The sequence below is a fragment of the Phlebotomus argentipes genome, unplaced genomic scaffold, assembly GCF_947086385.1.
Source record: "Phlebotomus argentipes unplaced genomic scaffold, Phlebotomus argentipes genome assembly contig_15, whole genome shotgun sequence".
NCBI classification, from domain to species: domain Eukaryota; kingdom Metazoa; phylum Arthropoda; class Insecta; order Diptera; family Psychodidae; genus Phlebotomus; species Phlebotomus argentipes.
This window is the reverse complement of record NW_026776181.1, coordinates 16810059-16829883: the sequence shown is the minus strand read 5'-3', so window position 1 is coordinate 16829883 and position 19825 is coordinate 16810059. Positions and strand designations below refer to the sequence as shown.

At 41.1% G+C, this 19825-nt stretch overlaps 2 protein-coding genes across 4 annotated transcripts; one reads left to right on the top strand and one right to left on the bottom strand.

The window, feature by feature from the left end:
- Positions 1 to 425: 425 nt before the first annotated feature.
- LOC132262366 (uncharacterized) lies at positions 426 to 11723 on the bottom strand. The gene is made up of 5 exons (XM_059761624.1): positions 11395 to 11723; positions 9207 to 9415; positions 4582 to 5088; positions 4420 to 4524; positions 426 to 3466 (listed from the first exon to the last, which is right to left on the bottom strand). The coding sequence occupies exons 3-5, from the start codon at positions 4720 to 4722 to the stop codon at positions 1859 to 1861; spliced, it is 1854 nt and encodes a 617-aa protein (XP_059617607.1). The 5' UTR covers positions 4723 to 5088; positions 9207 to 9415; positions 11395 to 11723; the 3' UTR covers positions 426 to 1858.
- A 515-nt stretch (positions 11724 to 12238) lies between these two features.
- On the top strand, positions 12239 to 19174 carry LOC132262274 (cytochrome P450 4d2-like). 3 transcript variants are annotated; one of them, XM_059761491.1, is made up of 4 exons: positions 12239 to 12446; positions 12529 to 12737; positions 12888 to 13854; positions 18111 to 19174. In XM_059761491.1, exons 2-4 carry the CDS (start codon positions 12654 to 12656, stop codon positions 18446 to 18448), a joined length of 1389 nt encoding a protein of 462 aa, XP_059617474.1. In that variant the 5' UTR covers positions 12239 to 12446; positions 12529 to 12653; the 3' UTR covers positions 18449 to 19174. The 3 variants fall into 3 exon arrangements, with proteins under 3 accessions (XP_059617474.1, XP_059617472.1, XP_059617473.1); XM_059761489.1 differs by having other exon boundaries at positions 12529 to 13854; XM_059761490.1 differs by having other exon boundaries at positions 12525 to 13854.
- The last annotated feature ends 651 nt before the right edge of the window (positions 19175 to 19825 follow it).

Here is a 19825-nt window from a genome sequence, read left to right as displayed (position 1 = left end):
TGACATTTATTGGCGAAGATGTGGCTTTATTGAGGGATTTGTTCACCCCTTGATTCTCATGGCATCTGCCGAATGTTCTGCGTGTGCTAATTTGGGAAACAGAAGGCGGCGTGTGTCGAAGAGGGATCAGGAAAAGAGGGAACAAGGAAAATTCTATTAAGTCAAATTAACTAACTTCTTCATTTTCCTGATGAATCTCAATAATACTTACTCGCTTTTGTGGCATCACACTCTTTTTATTCTCTTCTCTTCTGCCCGAAAAATCCACCCTCGCAGAGCTGATTGAGTTAATGTCATATATCAAGACGTGTCAATTTTATTCAAAGACTTCCCGCCTAATTAAAAATAATTGCTCCTTCGTTTCCCAACACAGAGAAAAAAAATCAAATCAATCACCTGGACAAAAGCAGAGAAACAGACGAGAGTTATTAATGAAAATAAAATCACTTTATTTATTAAAGATCTATAAATCACTGTGTGAATTTACAGAAGAGGAAAAATGTCTGTGTGTGTGTGTGTGTGTAAAGGTAAAGTAAGAAAATCATTTCCTTTATTCGCTCTTTATTCTGATATGGTTTCCGTATTTAAAAAATAGGTTTGGGGAAGTCAAATAAACAAACATGCGCCGCTATGTTTAATGCTCCTTTTGGTCACTCTAAAGCATAATAATAATTATTCCTGTTGAATTCCACAAAATAATATCATAATTGTTAAATGTCTAATTTCATCTTCAATGGGAACAGATGATTTTACTCGGAGAATTGTTATTTTCATCTCTCCTTTGGAATAGTCGAGAGCGGTCTATTCAAGCAATTTTCACGCTAATTTTCCTCCATGTGATTATTTTGGAAGTTTTGCATTCCAACCAACATGAATGGCGAATCTACTTATTTTCATTTCATCAGCTATGTTTTCTCCTAAACTAAATCAACTCTTTTTTTCTGCTTCTTCTTCCACTGAACAAGGAGAGATTTTCAATTTTATTAAGCCATTTTTGAGCCAGAAAAGCCATTGTTTTTCCACTCCGCTCACTCAGTTTTCTGTGTTGTTTTTATTTTTTGGGGGTTTGGGAGGCAAAATGGGGATTTTCTGTGTTCATCCATTTATGTGATTTTCACCAGAATTTTCCCACTCAAACTCTGAACCCACAAATTCTGATGTGAAAATGAGCACGGGAAGAAGATCACTCTCTCTCTCACTCATTCAATTTTCTTTGGCACTCCAATTTATTACCAATTTATTCAATTCCCTCAAAAACGTTCTCGCACGGCATTTCTGTGGGTGGGAATTGTATTTGATACAGCAATTTTCTTGCTCCTTCTCCACTCTTCCTCCCTCGCCTTTTGCCAGTCACTTTCAACCCTTAACATTTTAGGCGATTCCCTTTGACACTTTCATCCTTGGTATCATCATTGTTCTGTCCACTTGAATTCTTCCTACGAAGGTATACAATTCAATGTTATTTTATTAATATCTCTGCGTGAAAAGGGCACTGGATTTCACTCAAGGCGGAGACAATATGGCTTAATCTGGAAGTAGAATTCAGGAAGTAGATTTCTTGAACTCTAAACAAATCCAGTGTTTAAGAAAGGAGAATTGCAAACACTCCTGCTAAGCTGTACACCACTTATTGAGCCATATTGTCTCCCCCTTAATTTCATGCTAAATTGTGCCAAATGTCCTTGATTGAATTCAAAGGCGGTACCCAAACACCACGAACGTCTATCTCCCTGCAGAACATGAAAATCCCAATGAAAATACTTTAAGCATCAAGTAATCTAAGCAATATTTTGATTATCATTCAATGATAAGTCATTAGGTACCCCTCGAAATTCGTCCTCTCGCTGATCATGTTCGTTTAGTGCGGTTTGCTTCCCTTCGTTGAGTTTCGCGGCGCGTTGTTCAGCGTGAGCGTGTGCTTCTTGGTGGGCGGTGGGCGAGTGGGTGGCGGCGCTAGGTCGGACAGGTGGCAAGTGTCCTTGAGGTGAGCGTAAGTCGACGCGACGCGATCGATAAGATTGGCACTGTACTTGTGCGCCGTGCGGTCAGCAATCGAGGGCGTCTTGATGCAGTCGTCGCCGCCGAATTCGCACACGCGATAGTGCTGCAGAATGGCGGAGTCCGCGGGCACGTTGAGGGTGCCGCGGCCCGGAACGAACTCCCACACGAAGTGATTGCCCGCCTCAATCACCACCTCCGGGCGGCAGATGTACTTGGAGCGCTGCTTCTGCGGATGCAGCTTGGATCTCCGCCGCGTCTTGCGCTGCGTGAGCAAGCTGGCGCGGAAGTCAGCGTTGGGCGTCTCGGTGTCATAGACGACGGCGTCGTCGGCGAATTGAAGGTAGAAGAAGGCATTTTGGAATGAGTAAGCTCCAGTGTTGCGAGCGTTGATGCGCTTCGCGAGCCAAGCGAGCAATTCTGTCAGCGTGTAGTTGTGCCGCGGGATGATGTACTCGTCCAGGTCGATGAGCGCCACGTGGGTGTGCCTGTACATGCTGCGGTAGAGACAGTCGTTGAGCGCCGCGAAGAGACCCTCGGTGCGGATCTCCTTCTGCGACTGCATCTTCAGGTTCCACGGCAGGAGAGACACAGTCACCTGCCGCTCGACCGTTTGGTTGTTCCGCACGTGCAGCCGATGGATGTCGCCGTTCATGTAGTGCTTCAGGATGCAGGCGGCCTTTGGTCCGATGGTGTGGTTGTAGAAGGTGAAGTGGCTCACGCCCAGAATGGAGTTGAGCTCGAGGAACTCCAGCAGATACAGAGCCTTGTCGTAGCTAAAGTGCAGCGGCTTCACGCAAACGCCCAGTTCCGTTGCGTTGGTCGCCGTGCGATTGGCGTCAATGTCGCGATCCGTGTTCCGCAGCAGCAGGACATTGCCTGGTGGAAGACGCAGGCGCGCCACGATGCTCACGGCGTGGGGCACGTTGAGCTTGGCGGCGCGCAGAGGGCAGATGACGAAGCAGGCGCTGTACTTGAGATTCCAATTCTCCCGGATCACCTTCACGCGCGCCATCACAGTCGCCGAATAGTGGTGCGTCCCGTTCGCCGTGGGATACCAGAAGCGACACCACACCCTCTCCGGGCCGCGCGTCTTCGTGGCGCCCACGACGCGAACCATGCGCGCATCGCGACGGTCGTAGAAGGCAGAGAAGACGAAGAACTTGAAGCGCGTGCCGTTGACCACCTGCCAGGATCCATCCGTAGGAGTCCTGGTGACGTTGCCGACGTGCGGATACGGCGGCAGCGTCTTCTCGATCTTGGGATCCAGCAGCTGACCCCAGGGAATGGCGTGGATGCCGGCGGCGGCGTTGTGGCCGCGCGCCTCGCCGTCAGGCGCCACAGGGATGGGCACTTGGATGTTGGCCGAGTCAAAGAGGATGGGATCGTTGAGGCGGAACCCACCCGAGTGATCTCGCACGAACTTGTCACGCATGAAGAGCGACGCCTCCTCGAAGTTGTAGTCAAGCTTAATAGGAACAAGATACCGTGATAAATCCTTTAAAGGAACTCACAAGACTCACAGCGAGTGCACAAATTGCACGGGAAACTTTCTCCAGAATATGTTTCTATCTCTGCGTTAAATTAAATCAAAACGACTTCCGAGAAATTCACGCAGAACTAACTTTTCTTTCTTTGCCAAAGTAATTGCAAGTGAGTTTTCTTTGCTAAAGCGTGCTTTGTAATTTTATCCGCATTTGTTGCTTCCTTGAATCTTCCGCGAAAGAGATTAACTTCAAATGCAACTCCATAATTTATCGATCTCTGTGTCGTTTTACAAAAAGGCGTCTAGACTAATTCTGTTATTTTTGCCCCCTATTAAAAGCCATGAAAACAAACAAGTTTCCTTATCATGCAGTCTTATCTGTTATCTGGCAGATTGCCTCAAAGTTACATGAACTCCTCAAGTGACTCACAATGTGTGTTAGATTTGTCCCACAAACACACAACTTCTGTATCTGATAAGAAAGCATGAAATTAGCAAATTGTATTTGACAAACAGCAAGATGTTATTATCCAATTGTTGCAGGAAAGTTTCCCGAGAATTTCCATTTCAACCAGTGTGTTCCAAGGGAGAGATAATATGGCTAAAATCAGTACAACACATCAAAAGTCACCTTAATGGTCATTAAATAGCAATAAAAGTATCTCAAAGGAGATCGATTAGAACGGTTTCAAGCTCAAGATTGCGGATCTTCAGAGCCACATTATCTCCCCCTTGCTTGTGTGCAATTTTAGAAAATTCCCTGCCCTCTCGTGCAGAAGCTAAAAATAGTCGTCACGTGAGGACAAAAGGACTCGACACATGACAAATCCCACCGGGAATGACATTGTGAAAGGAGATCGGACGTGAAGGAAATTGGTGGAAAATGACTGTGTCACATTTTAGAGAGAAAACTTGTGCATGAATATTTCATTTACCTTTGTGTCCTCATAATCAGGTATGGACTCCCCTAATCGATTGGACAGGCTTACGTGGCGCAGGAGAGAGCCACCTGTTCGACTCCTGTCGTCAATCATGAATACCTGAAGTGAGAATTGAGATTGCTCATTGCCATTTGCCTCAGTGTGTTGAGATGTTACCTCTGTGAGTATGATGATGCCGAAGATGGCAAAGAAGGCGACGACAATGAGAAAGCTCATGCCAGCACGATCCCTGGAGCCCCATGTCGTCCTCTTGATGATGCGTTTCTTTCGCCCCGGCGGACTCGAGCTCACGTACATTATTTTCACTTGTGATTTTCCAAGTCAAGTCACACGGAATTCACGCAATCTGCCATGGCAGGCTGTCAGTGGGAGTCGCAGCTATTCTCGGGGAAAAAAAAACTATCGTGAACTGCACTGATTCCCACCCACTTTGTGTGGATGTGCACGAATTGACAGGAGCCAGAGACTTGGATGAGGAGTCCTTATTGAATTCTTTCGCCAAGCACGCCACTCGTCACGATTCCCAACTTCACTGTGAAATCAAACACCTCCAACACACTCTGGCAGTGGAAAACTTTTCACAATCACCACGATATTCATGGAACTTCCTGTCAAAGCAGCAAATCACACCGTCGCGGCGACTCCTGGCGAACGGGCGCGGCGCTAAAAAGGGCAGAGATTGCAGGAGAGCATTATTTGGATTCAATTAATTTCACTTGTAACTGCAATGGTTTATTTGGGGCCTTTTTGTCGTGGCGACGAGTGGACTTCACTCCTCTTGCGGCCATGTTTTTGACACCGACCAGACGTCTGAAGGATGCGGAAGGACGAGGCATGCGCACATCCTGCCAGGAGGCAAAACACTGCACAAAGAGTGTCACAATTTGAAACTATATTGCAGGCGATATTTCATTAAAATTTCACACCTTTTTCTTCTTCTCTGCGCGCCTTTAAATGTTTCAACTCGCGGAGCTTTTCACGCGATTTGCGCCAGAACTTTATCCTAAAGCCTTAGACCAACTTATGCTGATAATTGCTCTCAATGCATTATTCAAACACCCGAAATCTCATCTCGCTGCGCGCTTTGGCCGCTTCCAGAGGGAAATGTGCCAAAAACCAAGCATAAAATGTGCAGAATTGACTTCATGATTGTCAAAATCTACTTAAAAATTTCATGCTATATTTTATCAAAATTATATATTTCCCATCGTGCATGAGCTTAGACTCCAAAACTGAAATGAAATTGGCTTTAATCATGGCTTTAATGCTGCTCATTCATATATTTTTTTCATGCTCATAGCTCAAGGCGAATGTTTAGAATGCTTCGCTCATGAATTTAATTTTTATTCATCGGAATGAAAATATTGTGCCGAATTTTTCATTATGCAAAGATTATAACAATACAGCCAAGCCTTTGGGGACTCTACAGAACACTGGGGGTGACTTTAACCCCTTTTTTTCCCCGTTTCTAGAATATATTAGTTGAAACATTTGCCCGATAATTGTTTATCCATTTTACATTCCATTGACTTTTAATTGAATTACTAAATATCACGGTAAAAGCATGCTAATAAATTAAATACTCGTGTTTTTGATCTCTTCCGTGCTAATTTATAAAATTAATGTTCTTTGCTGATAAATCAGGGATTATATGAGATTATTGTATGAAAGTGAATATAGATTTTTCGTATATGAAAAAAGTATAAATGTAATTTGTCAATATTTGCCAATTTCCAAATGCACAATTTGGATTATCTCTTTGCTTCAAACACACAAAAAAAACGTCCAGTGTTCGAAAAAAAATTCGGAATGTTGATTGGGAAATATTAGTATAATTGGATTTCAAGAGAACAGTGAAGTAATTCGCTTTTACGCATTTGTGGACAGGCTCGAAGGATATCACTTGCAGATACGCGCGCTCTCTGGCGAATTGAGCGAGATTGTGCGATAAAAAGGGCAGGGAAAATGAATTAAAAAAATATTCGTCATGTTTATTCTTCCCCCGCGAATCGCTGAGGAGCCACGAGGGGGTGGGATGTTCACCGTCGAAGACTCTAGATAAACAGAAAGGAGACTGATAAGACAATACCGCAGATGTTCCTCCGCACGAAAATCCTTTTTCACATTGTTGTCATGGCGGGTAAAACTTTCTTCCTTCACAATTTAATTATTATTCTTTAATTCCCTCCCGGCGAAAAGTCGTCACAGGGCGGCACAGTGCAGGATCACGAGAGTTAAGCCTAATGAATACAAAACACCTCATTTCGTCCAGGACTCCGACCAATTGAAATTATTTTCAGTGAAGAGCACACAGTGTCCAAATCGATTCAATAAATACATTTGGCAAATAAGTCTTCGCTCTCTGGGGCTATTTATTTTGAAGAGCGCCACCGAGACGAAGACCGAATTTCGCACGCTTTCCACCCAATGACCAATTACCCAACATTTGCAATTAGTGCTTTTTCCCCAAACTCCACGTAAACCCCCTTCGGCGGCGTCATTTTCCCATTCAACCCGCTTTTGGGGTGGGTGGAAAATATAGTGTGATTGAAAAGACATTTCCTGCTCCCGCAGCATGCAAGAGATGGCGCTGAATTTGTAGGGCTAAATTGCGTGAAACATGTTTCACCTTTTCAGCAAAAGTCCAGATTTTTTTTCTTTCAAAAAATCACTAATTACACTATTTTTCCAACAAAATTTCCGTACAAAAGGGTAAAACATAACCTTCTTAGGCAAATTTTACTTATCAGAAGAAGAAAAGAAGACAGTAGATAAACTTTTGTGAGAGAAATTCACATATTAATTACATTTATTATATTAGAGGTTTGTCTAATATAGATTTTGAGTGATTCAATTCGTCATTTCGAAGAAAATTTCATAGGATCCAAATGACGAACCGGAGAATTCTGTGTGGAATTTAGAGAAAAGATGAAAAATCATAGAGAAATTCTGTGACTAAAGAGAAAAATCTGTGTAAAATACAATGATTGGGAAAAGATTTTGTAAGAAAAATGTATTTTGTTGGTGTAAAATGAAAATTGTAGTAAACTTTAAGAAGAACTTATTAATACTGAACGATTAAAGGACACTTTACGGCTTTAGGATTGTGACAAATTCTCGATTTTGCAAAAATTATGAAGTTTTTCCAGTGTCACAAATGTTTTCAACTTAAAACCTTGTGTAAAACCGTAAATATCAGATTGAAAATTAAGTATCTAAGCAATATTGTCTATTCATTGCGGTATTTGACAGCTTTTCAGCTGAGAAATTCGTTTTCCACTCTTTCAAAATTATGTACAATAATTTTCTAAATGAATTTTGAAGAAATAATAAGATAAAATTTCTGTTTTTTTGTTGTATTGAGTCAAGTGACGCTGTATTCCCAATATTAGCAAACCCTTGATTTTGCATATTAAAGGAAATTGTCCTTTCCTCCGAAATACCTTCATTATTTTCCACCTTGTTTTCCACCCACTTCAAAGGAGTGAATAAGAGAATGTCGTCCACGATGGGATTCACAGGCGGAGTTTAATTTCTATGTATGTTTGCAAAAGTGTTTGCGAGGCGGGAAAAACTCAGTGAGATATTTGTTAATTTCCACGGAGAAAGCATCAATATTTATTTTCAGGTTTTCCATAAAATTCAATTATATTGCTACTGAGTGCGATACTCTTTCACCCTTTTCACCCGGGCATACAGAAAATTCCCCAAAATCGATAAAATACAGAGAACTTTTCAATGGAAAACACGTGAAATATTTTTTTTTGTGCTGAAAAGACTCCCAATATATCGCGCGATTCCACCAGCATGAGAGTTAAATTCATAATTGGAATATTCTATAAATCGTGTTCATTTTTTTGCAACCACCATCCGTTGTGAAATTTCGCAATTAACGCTGCAGGGACTAAAGTTGTACAGAGAGTGCGAATATAATTGATTTGTACTGCACAAATAATACCAAATCGAACTTATTTTCACGGACGAAAAGCACAATAAGTGGCAGCGAATGGTTATTGTTGAGTTTAAATATTTAAGGACCATTTGCGATTTGCCGAGAGAACAGGAAAATCCCCTTTAGAGGGTTCAATGGATTCTTTTCTCTTTATTTAATGATCAAATCTCGTATGAAAAGTGTAAAGCTAAAAAGCTAAATCCGATGCACAATTGATAGTCAAAATTTAGCTTCTAGAATCATTAATTATTCACATCTCTCACTGAATTACTATATTGTGTTGAAGTATCAAAATATATTGCAGAAATTTAAATTAATTTATTTTTAATAAATTCATTTAAATTTAATTACCATCTCAATTGGCAACAAGCACACTCGCCCACTCGCATATTTTCATAATTAGTGTATTCAATTTCAATCTATTTTTCATGCAATTTGTCTCTTGCATTTCTTAACCAAATAAATTGATCATTTTATTTCACCAAAATACGTTTCCATATTCAAATCCAATTAACACTACTAGAAATATTTTCTTATGATACTTAAACCAAATAGCATTTCTTCGCTTTTGGGCTAATCTGCAAAATTCTCGACACTTTCCATTTGGACCAGAATCCTCGCCATGAGAAAGCGAGGAAGCAAATTGATGCCGTGAAACTTTAATCCTGGCTTATGCAAAAGTGCATTAAAACGGAAATGTAGAGAATAAATAACTACTTTCGGAATAAATTCACTTTCTTAATGTCATCATGGCAAAAAAGTAACACAATATATTCATGAAATTTTCCACACAACGCCATCAAGGCGAAATTCCTCCACAATTACTCACCGTCATTTTGTCTAAAATGATTCAACTTTTTCGCTGAGTTGCACTTCAAAATCAACTCTTTGCACATCTTATCAACGCGTCCTGGCGATGATGCTCCACATCACGTGGCAGTCTGTCCCATTTTTCGCGATTTGCTGTCTGTTCCTTGTCTGGCTCATATATGCAAAAGTGATAGTGCAGAAGCGGCACTTTTTCATTCATCAGCCATTCTGCAAAATATTCCCCAAAAAATGGCTCAAATGAGTAATTTTGCGGAGTGGAAAAACTGTCTTTGTGTCCTTTGTTGTCCACTTTCTGCATGAAAATTTCCTGCCATGGCAAAATGACATAAAATTTTGATACAATGCGCACTTTGATAAAGAGCATAAATTTAATTTCAAAAAGCCATTAAGCCAGTCAAATGATATTAGTTTAATTCGCACAATGTTATGGCTTTTTGTAATGCACAAAGCGCTTAACTTTATAAAAGTAGAATATATTTAAATTGTTCATTTTTATTTAATTGATTTTATGGAGCTCAATATTTTCAAATGAACAAAACTTCTCAAGTTTCTCTTTGGCAAACAAAGCTGGTGAATTAATTGAAAATACACCTTCGAGTATTCCCAGCGTGCACAAAATGCTGAGATCTCAACGTTAAGACGTAAAAAGCTAATTGTTTGGCTTTCTTTCGCTAAGATTTTAGCCATTCGATTGATGCATTAGCGAACATAGCGGCAAACAGTCAAAGTACTGATGCGCACTTAAATGCACAGATATCGCGACATGTAAAACCATGCAATTTTAATAATATACTTCGTGATTACAACACTCAAGTTTATTGTATAAATAACGCTAAGCAAATAACCTCAAAATTGAGAGATTAACAGGTTCTAAGGCTACAAATACAAAAAACCGGATAAAGGAAGTCCATAAAAATTGAATTTCTGTTTTCTTGGGAAGTTTTCATCAGGAAAAAGCAATGAATTTAGCAAATTAATTAGCAAAAAACAGCAGAAAAATTTAGAAAGTTCTGGAGATTTCTAAGAAAAAAGCTATTTAATTTCTCTTTTGGTTCTTAGCACTTTTCAGTTAAATTAACTGTTTTTTTTAGCTCTTCCAGGCTCGCTGGGTTATGAGATGTGTTCAATTCAAGAAACACATGATCATTCAATAAATCTACTGCACACAAGAATGCGGGATAAAATATGTTAAATATATGCTAATCGCGAGGCAGAATTAAACAATAAATAGATCACTCTTTTGATCATAGTTCAAGAGGTTTGCAATAACCCATTTAAAACCTCACTTAATCTATTTTGCTACAATCAATCGCGCTCAAAGTAGCTGATAACAAATTCTTCTGCGGACTTTAACTTGTGCAATTCACCAATTCAACTCGATGAATCAATATCGGCCACAAAGATTAGATACACACTCTGGACTTGGAACTGATCGAACTGGGGGTAAAAAAAAAACGAGATATAGAGAAAGAGGAATGAAAGAAATTAAGCTCCTCTTCAACAAGTTGGAATGAATCTTCGGTTTTTATTCGAAATGTAATTATTGACTTGATTATCTGTGAGGTGTGTGTGTGTGCAACAGCGATGAAGATTTTCCTCCTTTTTCTCCCGCCCACAAACTCGTCCTCGCAGCGGGTCAAAGAGCACCATCGTCCATGCGGAGGACTCGTAATCAACGGTCATTTATGGTTCCAATTTATTTCGTATCGTGTGCATAACGAGGCGAGGAGAGAGATAATTGTGCGAAACACACGTTACCATCAGTGTTTTATTCACACACTCCGTACAGTATAAATTTTATACGAAACACCATCGTTTATTGGTTTGTGTTCAAACACACCAACATCACATTCTCAATTCTTTACACTAGTTGTGCATGACAGACTTTATACTTATCGCTACATCTCACTGTTTTTTGCTGCCCCTCAACTCGCAGTATAATTTCGTGGCAATAAACGTTGGGAAAACGCGCGTATTCATTTTTCACAATCATTCACACATGTACAAAACAGCTGTATTGGGAGAGATCTCAAGCAGGTCTTTCCTGAGACTAGCGGACAATACTAAGATTGTTCAAGTCATAAGTCAAGAGGCAAACAATCTATCAGTGTTCGAGCGGAATCTCCCAGATGTTCGGATCTGAGGTGATCGCGAATGTGATGGAAAATCTCGCCTCAATTGCTCACCTTATTTCATTGAATTTCACAATTTTGGGCAGCCGAAAACCCTTGAAAATATGCAGTATTGAATTACTTCAAAGCACTAATTCACACTTGTGTATTCACGGCCTCCACGTTGGGAAATAATGCGATTTTCAGTCACAATTCGATCAACTTGATCTACTTTATGCAAATATTCTACGTGGTGTCTTGCGATTCGCGGGAAAAATTGGTTACAACACCTTTCCTGACATTTCCGTCGCTTATCTTTAGTGTATTTTGGCTCAGACAAATATTTTAATGAGTTTCTGGTTTTCTGGTCTACTTGACGACAATTAACAAGAACCAGAATTGGAACAGCAAGAAGGCAGAAATAAAGCAGAAATAACGCATTTATGTTAGTTTATCATGCCTTCAAGCGATAATGGAGATGCACTTATTGCAAAAAAATGTGTTAAATTAACACTGAACACCATTTATTGCCATTTTTATTGCAACGTAGCGAATGAACATTTCCTGCCGCGTAAATTTTATCATTTTGGCAGCATCTCACAGTGTTTCTCATTGTTGTGTTTGCAATAAGAAGGCAACTTTTTGCGATAGGAAAAGAGTTATGCTTAATATTTCATTCATAATACTTCCTCTTCAACGTCACAAAGTCAATGCTGAGACATTAAAGCTGAGCGTCTTTAATGTTGAATCTCTTTGCAAATGTGATAATGACTGCTTATGGATTATTGCATTCCCAGAGCACAATTTCCAATGTAATCCAATTGCTTTCTGGCGGAACATGTTTGTGTTCAATCATCCTCAGACGTCGAGTGGCACATTTGAACGTCACAGCGTGAAATTCGATTCATTGAGCAATTATTCGCGTGAATTGTGCGCCCCTCGAGATACGCCGTGCGACACTCGAGGCTGGGAAGGGGCGCCCAGTTCACATTGAAGTCTCTGGTTGGGAGTCAGTTGAGGCTGAGCATTTCACGGTGTGGATCTTTTTGTTTGTGAACCCAAAATATTTATTGCTGAAAGAGCGCGCGCACAGTGCTGTTGTCAAAATTGCATAGGCAATAATAGAGGTAAACGGCGTTTAATTGGCCATTATTGTTGCAAATGCATTTTCCCATGCTCAGCCTAACATTTATCTTTCGCTCAAGCTAGCACGCCGAAAGCCAAACTCTGTCGCTGGGCAACTGCTGGTGAATGTGCGCTGATAGTGGCCGAAAGGGTGAGGACAATTCGTGGATGTTTGCGCGGCGCGGCGATTTGGGGTCTGCTCGATTAGCATGTTTTTCCTAATATACATCGCGGCATTTGTTGCTCTCAGCACTGTTTACTTTCGCCTGAGACACTGGCGACGGTATGAGCTGGTGAGGAAGTTCCCAGGACCGCCAACGGTGCCACTCTTCGGCAATGCCCTGATGTACTTCAACAAGAAGCCCGAGGATGTGCTGAACTTCGTACAAAGCATGATTAATGTGTACGGAAAGCTGTTCAGGGTGTGGATTGGTCCCTACCAGGTGGCCTTCTTCTCCACGGATCCCAAGGATCTGGAGGTCATGCTCAGCAGCACGAAGCACATCACGAAGAACAATCTGTACAACTTCCTGAAGCCCTGGCTCGGCACGGGTCTGCTGATCAGCACGGGACAGAAGTGGCACACTCGCCGGAAGATAATTACGCCGACGTTCCACTTCAAAATTCTGGAGCAATTCACGGAGGTGTTTAATCGCCAAGGAAGCACCCTCGTGAGGCTGCTGCAGAAGCACAGCACCGGCGAGAGCTTCAATATTTATCCATTCATTAATCTGTACGCCCTCGACGTCATCTCCGAGTCAGCGATGGGAATTGAGCTGAACTCGCAGACAGACTCGGGCTCTGAATACGTGAGGGCGGTCTCTGAGATATCCCAGATAATGAGCACGAGATTCATTAAGGTGTGGCAGAGGATTGACTTCCTGTTCAATAATTTCGTGTCGACCAAGAAGGATCATGATCGATGCATACGAGTGATGCACAACTTCACCGAGAACATCATCCGGCAGCGCCGGGAGAAGTTGATTGAGATGCTGTCGAAGGATGAGAGGGACGCCGGGGTGGCGACGAAGGGTGAGGATGAGGAGGAGAGTGAGTTCTACGAGAAGAAGCGATTGGCGCTGCTCGATGTGCTGCTGCAGGCGACAGTTGACGGAAAGCCTCTGTCTAATGAGGATATCCGGGAGGAAGTGGATACTTTTATGTTCGAGGGTCACGACACCACAACTGCCGCCATGACCTTCGCCCTGTACGCCATCTCCCGCCACCCGGACGTCCAGAAGCGACTCCAGCAGGAGCTGCAGGAAGTGCTGGGCGCCGACAGGAACGCACCTGTGACGTATCGCCACCTCCAGAATCTCAAATACATGGAGCTGGTGATTAAGGAGACACTGCGGCTCTACCCACCTGTCCCCATCTACGGGCGCCGCATTGAGGAGGACATGGAAATTAGTGAGTGTCTGGCACATCGATAAAGCATTCAAACACGCGCTGATGTATCTATGCAATCAATCATGGAGAGTTGATTTGCCGCTCGCCCGGAAAAGCACTCAAATCATCCCCACTTTATGCACATCCATTCCATAAGTCTCGCACGGAAAAATTATGTCTTACACTTGTGCCAAAACATTTCTCACCTCTCTCGGCACATTCGACACTCTCCGCCTCTCTCTGTGTTCTCCTGTCGAAGGACGAGATGAAACTTTTCTGAATTATAATACACTCAGGCTGTGCGCTTTTCGTCATACTCACAGGAATTACGCCCGCCTCGAAACTCTCATATTCGGTGATATTGAAAAAAAAACTGTAAAGTAATGAATTAACAGCAAAAATACGAACGATTTCTTTAGTCAAGGGGGAGATAATATAGTCAGAAGTGGTGTACAGAAGTGGAAGTGCTCAAAAACCTACAGCAGTCCTTTCCTGCGTGCTTCTTTTCTTGACAAATTGTCCCGATTCTTTGAATTTCTCTTCAATTTTGCAATGGAAACAATCGCAGAAATCATTTTCTAGGTTATGTAATAAATCAAAGACTACTTTATTAAATAATGGACTAGTCATTAACTGAATTAGGCATTTGCAAGGCATTTGGATGTCAAAAGAACACAGCACATTGTGCACATATTGAACATAACCTCAAAAATATTGATTTTGACTTGGAATATCTTTCTGTATAACACTTTCTCGACGATTTTAACTCCAAATCAGCAATTTAAAGGTTCATTGGCGAATCAGATCATATGATTTTGTAATCTGGAAAGCTTCCAAATTGAGTTTTTGAAGATTTTTTGGTAATATTTTGAGGTAATGATTAGAAAAGATGCCGAAACAAGCGGTTTTATGAGGATATTTGTAGAAATAACAGATTGAAACATAAGAAAATGATTATAAATGCAGCGGTGTACATATTTAGGGTATATTATCCTCCCCTTGGTTTTAGTTATTATACAGTTTTATCAGTGTAAAGCACCAAACGGAAATTCTCTTCGATACTTTCATGGCGATCAATATAGTAATTAGATGTATTGTTGAGTTTCCGGGAAATGTCCTGATTAATTGATGCAAAATGTAGCATTCTAATTAGGGAGGATATTTGAATTTCCTCCCAAGAGTTCCATTATATCTGCCACAGACAACGGAGTTTGTGGTGAAATTTAGCGATAGAATTCTCTATTGTTGTGTGCATTATCTGCCAAAGGATCCTTTTCATACAGGGAAAATCAATTTATTGGCTCACCATATCGATGATGATGTAGAGAATTCCCTGAGAATAGTGCATTGCATAATTCAGAAATTAATTTACCATGATTTTTCTTCTGCAACTGCTTCTAATTTGCAACTCAAAAGTCGAAGGGAATTCACGAATACAAATTGCATCTTCTCACTTGCCAAGAAAGGGGAAAAGTTTCGTATATGTGGAAAGTTTTGTGTGATATTTTGCGAAATGTGATACTTTAGCAGAGGAGGAATTATTATTTACTTCCTCATTGGAGATGAAGTTAACACATAAATGGGCGCTAATCTATCAAATCTCGTCAATGTGTAGAGCTTTAATACCAACCAAAAATTGACATTATGCTCTCTTTCTTATGTTGCACAAGACAGTGCGAAATTCATCTAATTGAACTCTAAAATGCATCCATCCGAAATGAGGAACAAATTCACTATAAAATGCTTCTCATGACCTAAAAAAAACTACTACAAATAGCAAGAGTGTTAATTAAACTTTTTGACTTTCAATTTTTCGTGCAACTTTAGTGAACGATAGAAATTAACACTGCAACAAAACATGATGAAAGAGAAAATTTGCAGACTATTTTAACTTTGGCCACAGACGAACGATAATTCAGCTTGAGCAAATGAATTTAATATGGAATAAGAGATTATGGAGCTTTTTGTCGACATTTAGCTTTAAAAAGAAGGAAAAAAATATCAGTGAATTTAAGCCAATCGTGCACAGAATAATTAGTAAATTTATCGTATTTGTATCTCAAGTCGGGAGGAAATCATACAGAAATTCTTACCATCTTCTTGGCTATCAAAAGATAGTTTTACGATGTGTTTTATGTCATGGGGAATAAAATAAAAATTCCATTCTCGCTTTTTATTGCAAATCAAAGAGAGGATTTTCCCTCAGTTTGCTAAGCTTAAAGTATAATATTTTGATTATAAACTCTATATTTTGACAAAGGCGCTCGATCAAGGGGAAAATTTAGAAAATCATTCCACCCACTTTGCCTGGAAGCTTTTGGGCTGGAGCAAGAGGGAAAAAAATGATGGGGAGTGGAAGGAATCATTCATTGATCCCATCAATCTCTCTAATGACTCCTCCTGGCGACCGATTCGACTCACAAATGAAGTCATCAAGCGCCTTTGCACCATCGCGAGGGAAAATCTCAGGGACATTGTGTGTCTGTGAATGGGATTAGGTGATAAATGTGCGAAAATTTCCATATTTTTCATTTAAAATTTTCCACACTCGCACCACGGCGAGCCAGAGGGCAGAAATTTGGCGCGCTGTAAGAATGATTTCTGCAGCCATTATTCCGCCGAGGTGTGCTATTATTGAAAATTTATGTGTCCATGTCACTGAATTTCACTCACTCAGCAAGTGCGAGTCCTTCTCTTTTTCTCGCCGCACTTTGGATAAAATACTCTCCGGGAATAGTAAAAGTTTACTTGAGGGTAACTTTTATGCTTTCGGTGGCAATTGCAGTGCTGGGAGAGAGAAAAAAAAACAATCGAAACTTGCTTGGGGGCAATTTTAAAACATTTTTCCCGGGTGAAAAACTCAAAAATTGAATAAGTGTATTCTGGGATTTGATTGTTCGCATAGACGACAATTTCTCCCCGAAAAAATAACCACCAAACACAAAAGCATCTCCTATCGCGGTTTGCTTGTGCATTGTCAGATGGGCACAGCTTTTGGTAGCGAGCAAAGACGTGACAGAAGCGGAAAATATTGGCAGGAAGTGGAAAATTATGTGGAAGAAAAGGGAGAGATAATCAAATCCAAATAGAAGTTCATGAACTGGAAGAATATCGCGAAGAAAATGCGCACTTGAGAAAATATTTGTTTTCGTAAAATATGCAAATGCCTCAAATTCTCAACTCCGGGAGGGAAATTCATATGATTTTTCACACTTAAAGTTATTTCATACTTATCTTCACTTCTCTTCTGTGCGACTGGCAAGGAAGGAAAGCCGAGCTTTGTGATTAGACATTGCAATTAGTGTGCAAAAGAGTGACGAAAAATGCCTTTTTAATTATCCACCAAGGGGGAGATGATATGCCTGTACACCACTTCCAAATTTGCCTGTCACTTTTAGAAATTGAAATTTGTTGCTTCTACATTCATTCCTAAATTGTAATAAATCTTTTACCCGATATTTTTGCAAGAATATACACTGTTTTGATCATCTTTCCTGACCATAACCTCAAAATATTACTGAAAGATCTTTAGAGCCTCAAAATTAAACTCAAAATTAATAATTCAGAGTCCAAATCCTGCAGAAAGTTGCCTAAATAACCATTTTCTACCTCAAAATGACTATTTTTGAGGTTATGTGAGATCTCAACACAATTTGTAGTATTTCTGAGCATCAAAAGTTCATAATAGCGATGTTTTTTGCAATCAAATACTTAATTCTGTCAATAACTCGGATTTAAGCATGAATTGATGTACTTATAATGCAAATTATTCACTAAATCCGTCCTTTTTTGTTGCATAACCTATAAAAACGTTTTGTGTGATTTTTTCTGTGTATAAAACCAAGAGAAATCGAAAGGAAAATTGTTGAAATGAAGCTTTTGCAAGGCAAATATTCGGAATATTTTATCCCAGCTTAAGACTTCTTGCAGAGCTGTTAAACACTTTAAAGCTTAATATCTCCCCCTTGGGATTAACAATTCCGAATGCGATGGATCGATTCGGGCATCTGAGAAGTAATGACACACGTGAGGTGCGCAATTAGCGTGATTATACAGAAGAATCACACCACCCACCAGATCACACGCCGCCACTCCTAACACAACTGCGGTGCACACAATAAACGCGCGCGCTCTTGCCCGGCGAATTGCATGCGACTCAATTTGATATCTGGCGAGTTTGCCACGAAAAAACAATTTCACTAAAAGGATTCAGCGTGGTTTTTGGACTAGCTCTCTCTCTCACGGACTTCTTTCTCTTTGCTTTTTTTTCGTTTCAGATGGAAAAATCATTCCTGCCTATTGCAATTACACGATGGGAATTTACTTCATGGGACGCGATCCCAATTTATATCCAGAGCCAGAGCAATTTAAGCCTGAGCGATTCAGCCTGGAGAACACCACAGAGATCACTAATCCATTTGCTTATGTGCCATTTTCTGCAGGACCGCGAAATTGCATTGGCCAGAAGTTCGCGATGCTGGAGATTAAGAGTATGCTCTCGAAGGTGCTGAGTCACTTTGAATTGCTGCCCTGTGGACCGGAGCCACGAATAATTGCGGAAATTGTGCTCCGCTCCCAGAATGGTGTTCACCTGGGACTCAAATGTAGGAATTAATTGCCACTTTTATGTGCCCCAAATGGTGGTGGAGTGTGGGTGGGGATATTTAAGTCTCTTTGTGCACTTGGTGCACTATTTTCGGGTTATAGGTGGGCGCGCTGCTATATTGAAGTGTCTCTCTCTGCACATCTCTGCTCTTAATGTGGGTGGGATGTGTAAGTGAGACGGGTGGCCCGATGAATGGGTCTGGCGAGAGAATGGCAATTGCGGCGACCGCGAGTGTGAGGTGATATAATCGATTACCCCTATATTATCTTCTTCATGGCTGCTCCGCAGGACTCTTTTCCATGCCCACCCAATGGGCAGATAGTCCGCCTGAAGTCTGTACACCACTCATCATCAGCACTTTCACCACTTCGACAGTGCCTGAAACCTTACGCTTCGCAGCATTTTCAGCACTTTTTACACTTCTTGAGCTCAACATTTCATTGAAGGAATTTTCAATAAATCGCAAGGCTATGAAGAAGAAACTCTGTTTGAAAATACCGAAAAACAGTGTTTTGTAAAACATCTTGAAGAATTCTGAAGCACTTGGGAAAAGCAGTAAAATTGCTGTACACCACCTCAGATCACATTGTCTCACCCTTGTGACCGCCGCGATTTCCGCCACGACAGAGGAGAAACATCGGCAGCGCAATTGGGAAAAGATGATGGCAAAGATTGAACATTGTTCAAATGCTGTAATGAAAATAAATTAATTATTTTAAGTGGCACACACTCGAATTTCAAGTGTCTATTGGAAGGCCGCCCCGAAGGAAGAAAGGTAGAGGATTCGGGCACGAGGTATACCCAAAGGAGAGAAGTGTGTTTGTCCTAAACAAATATTATTCCATTAGCGTGCATTTTCGTTATTATGTTTGCACGGAATTATAGTTGTAGCCTGTTGATGGCTTCATCATTATCTGGAATGTCAAGTTGCTGTAAAGTGATATTGCATAAACCACCCCCCAAACCCCCCGCAGGATATGCTGCCTGGGGGTGGTGTAAAGAATCTCCCTCGCACATTGTGCACCATTTGGCAATGTGCGCCTCCGCGTCACGACTATTGTCCAGGCGAGATGCGGAACATCAAGTGACTGTCAGCTAAATTATGCTGCTCGTCGTGAAGTCAAGAGTCTATACATCACTATTTCACTCTACGTAGCTGTTGCTGAACCCACCCTTGCCTGTACACAAATGCAGCCGCGAGCGGTGGGGGAAGGACACGGTGCGCAAGACCTTTGTAGACTTTCCGCGCGCGCGCGCCCTCGCGCACTCCTCGCATCCCCTCCCAAAAGCGACGGGTGGGAGTGAAAATGTCCCTGGAAGTTCCAAATTGCCTCTCCTCAACCACATTAATTAGCTAATTATTACATTTCCCCACTAAAATTCAGG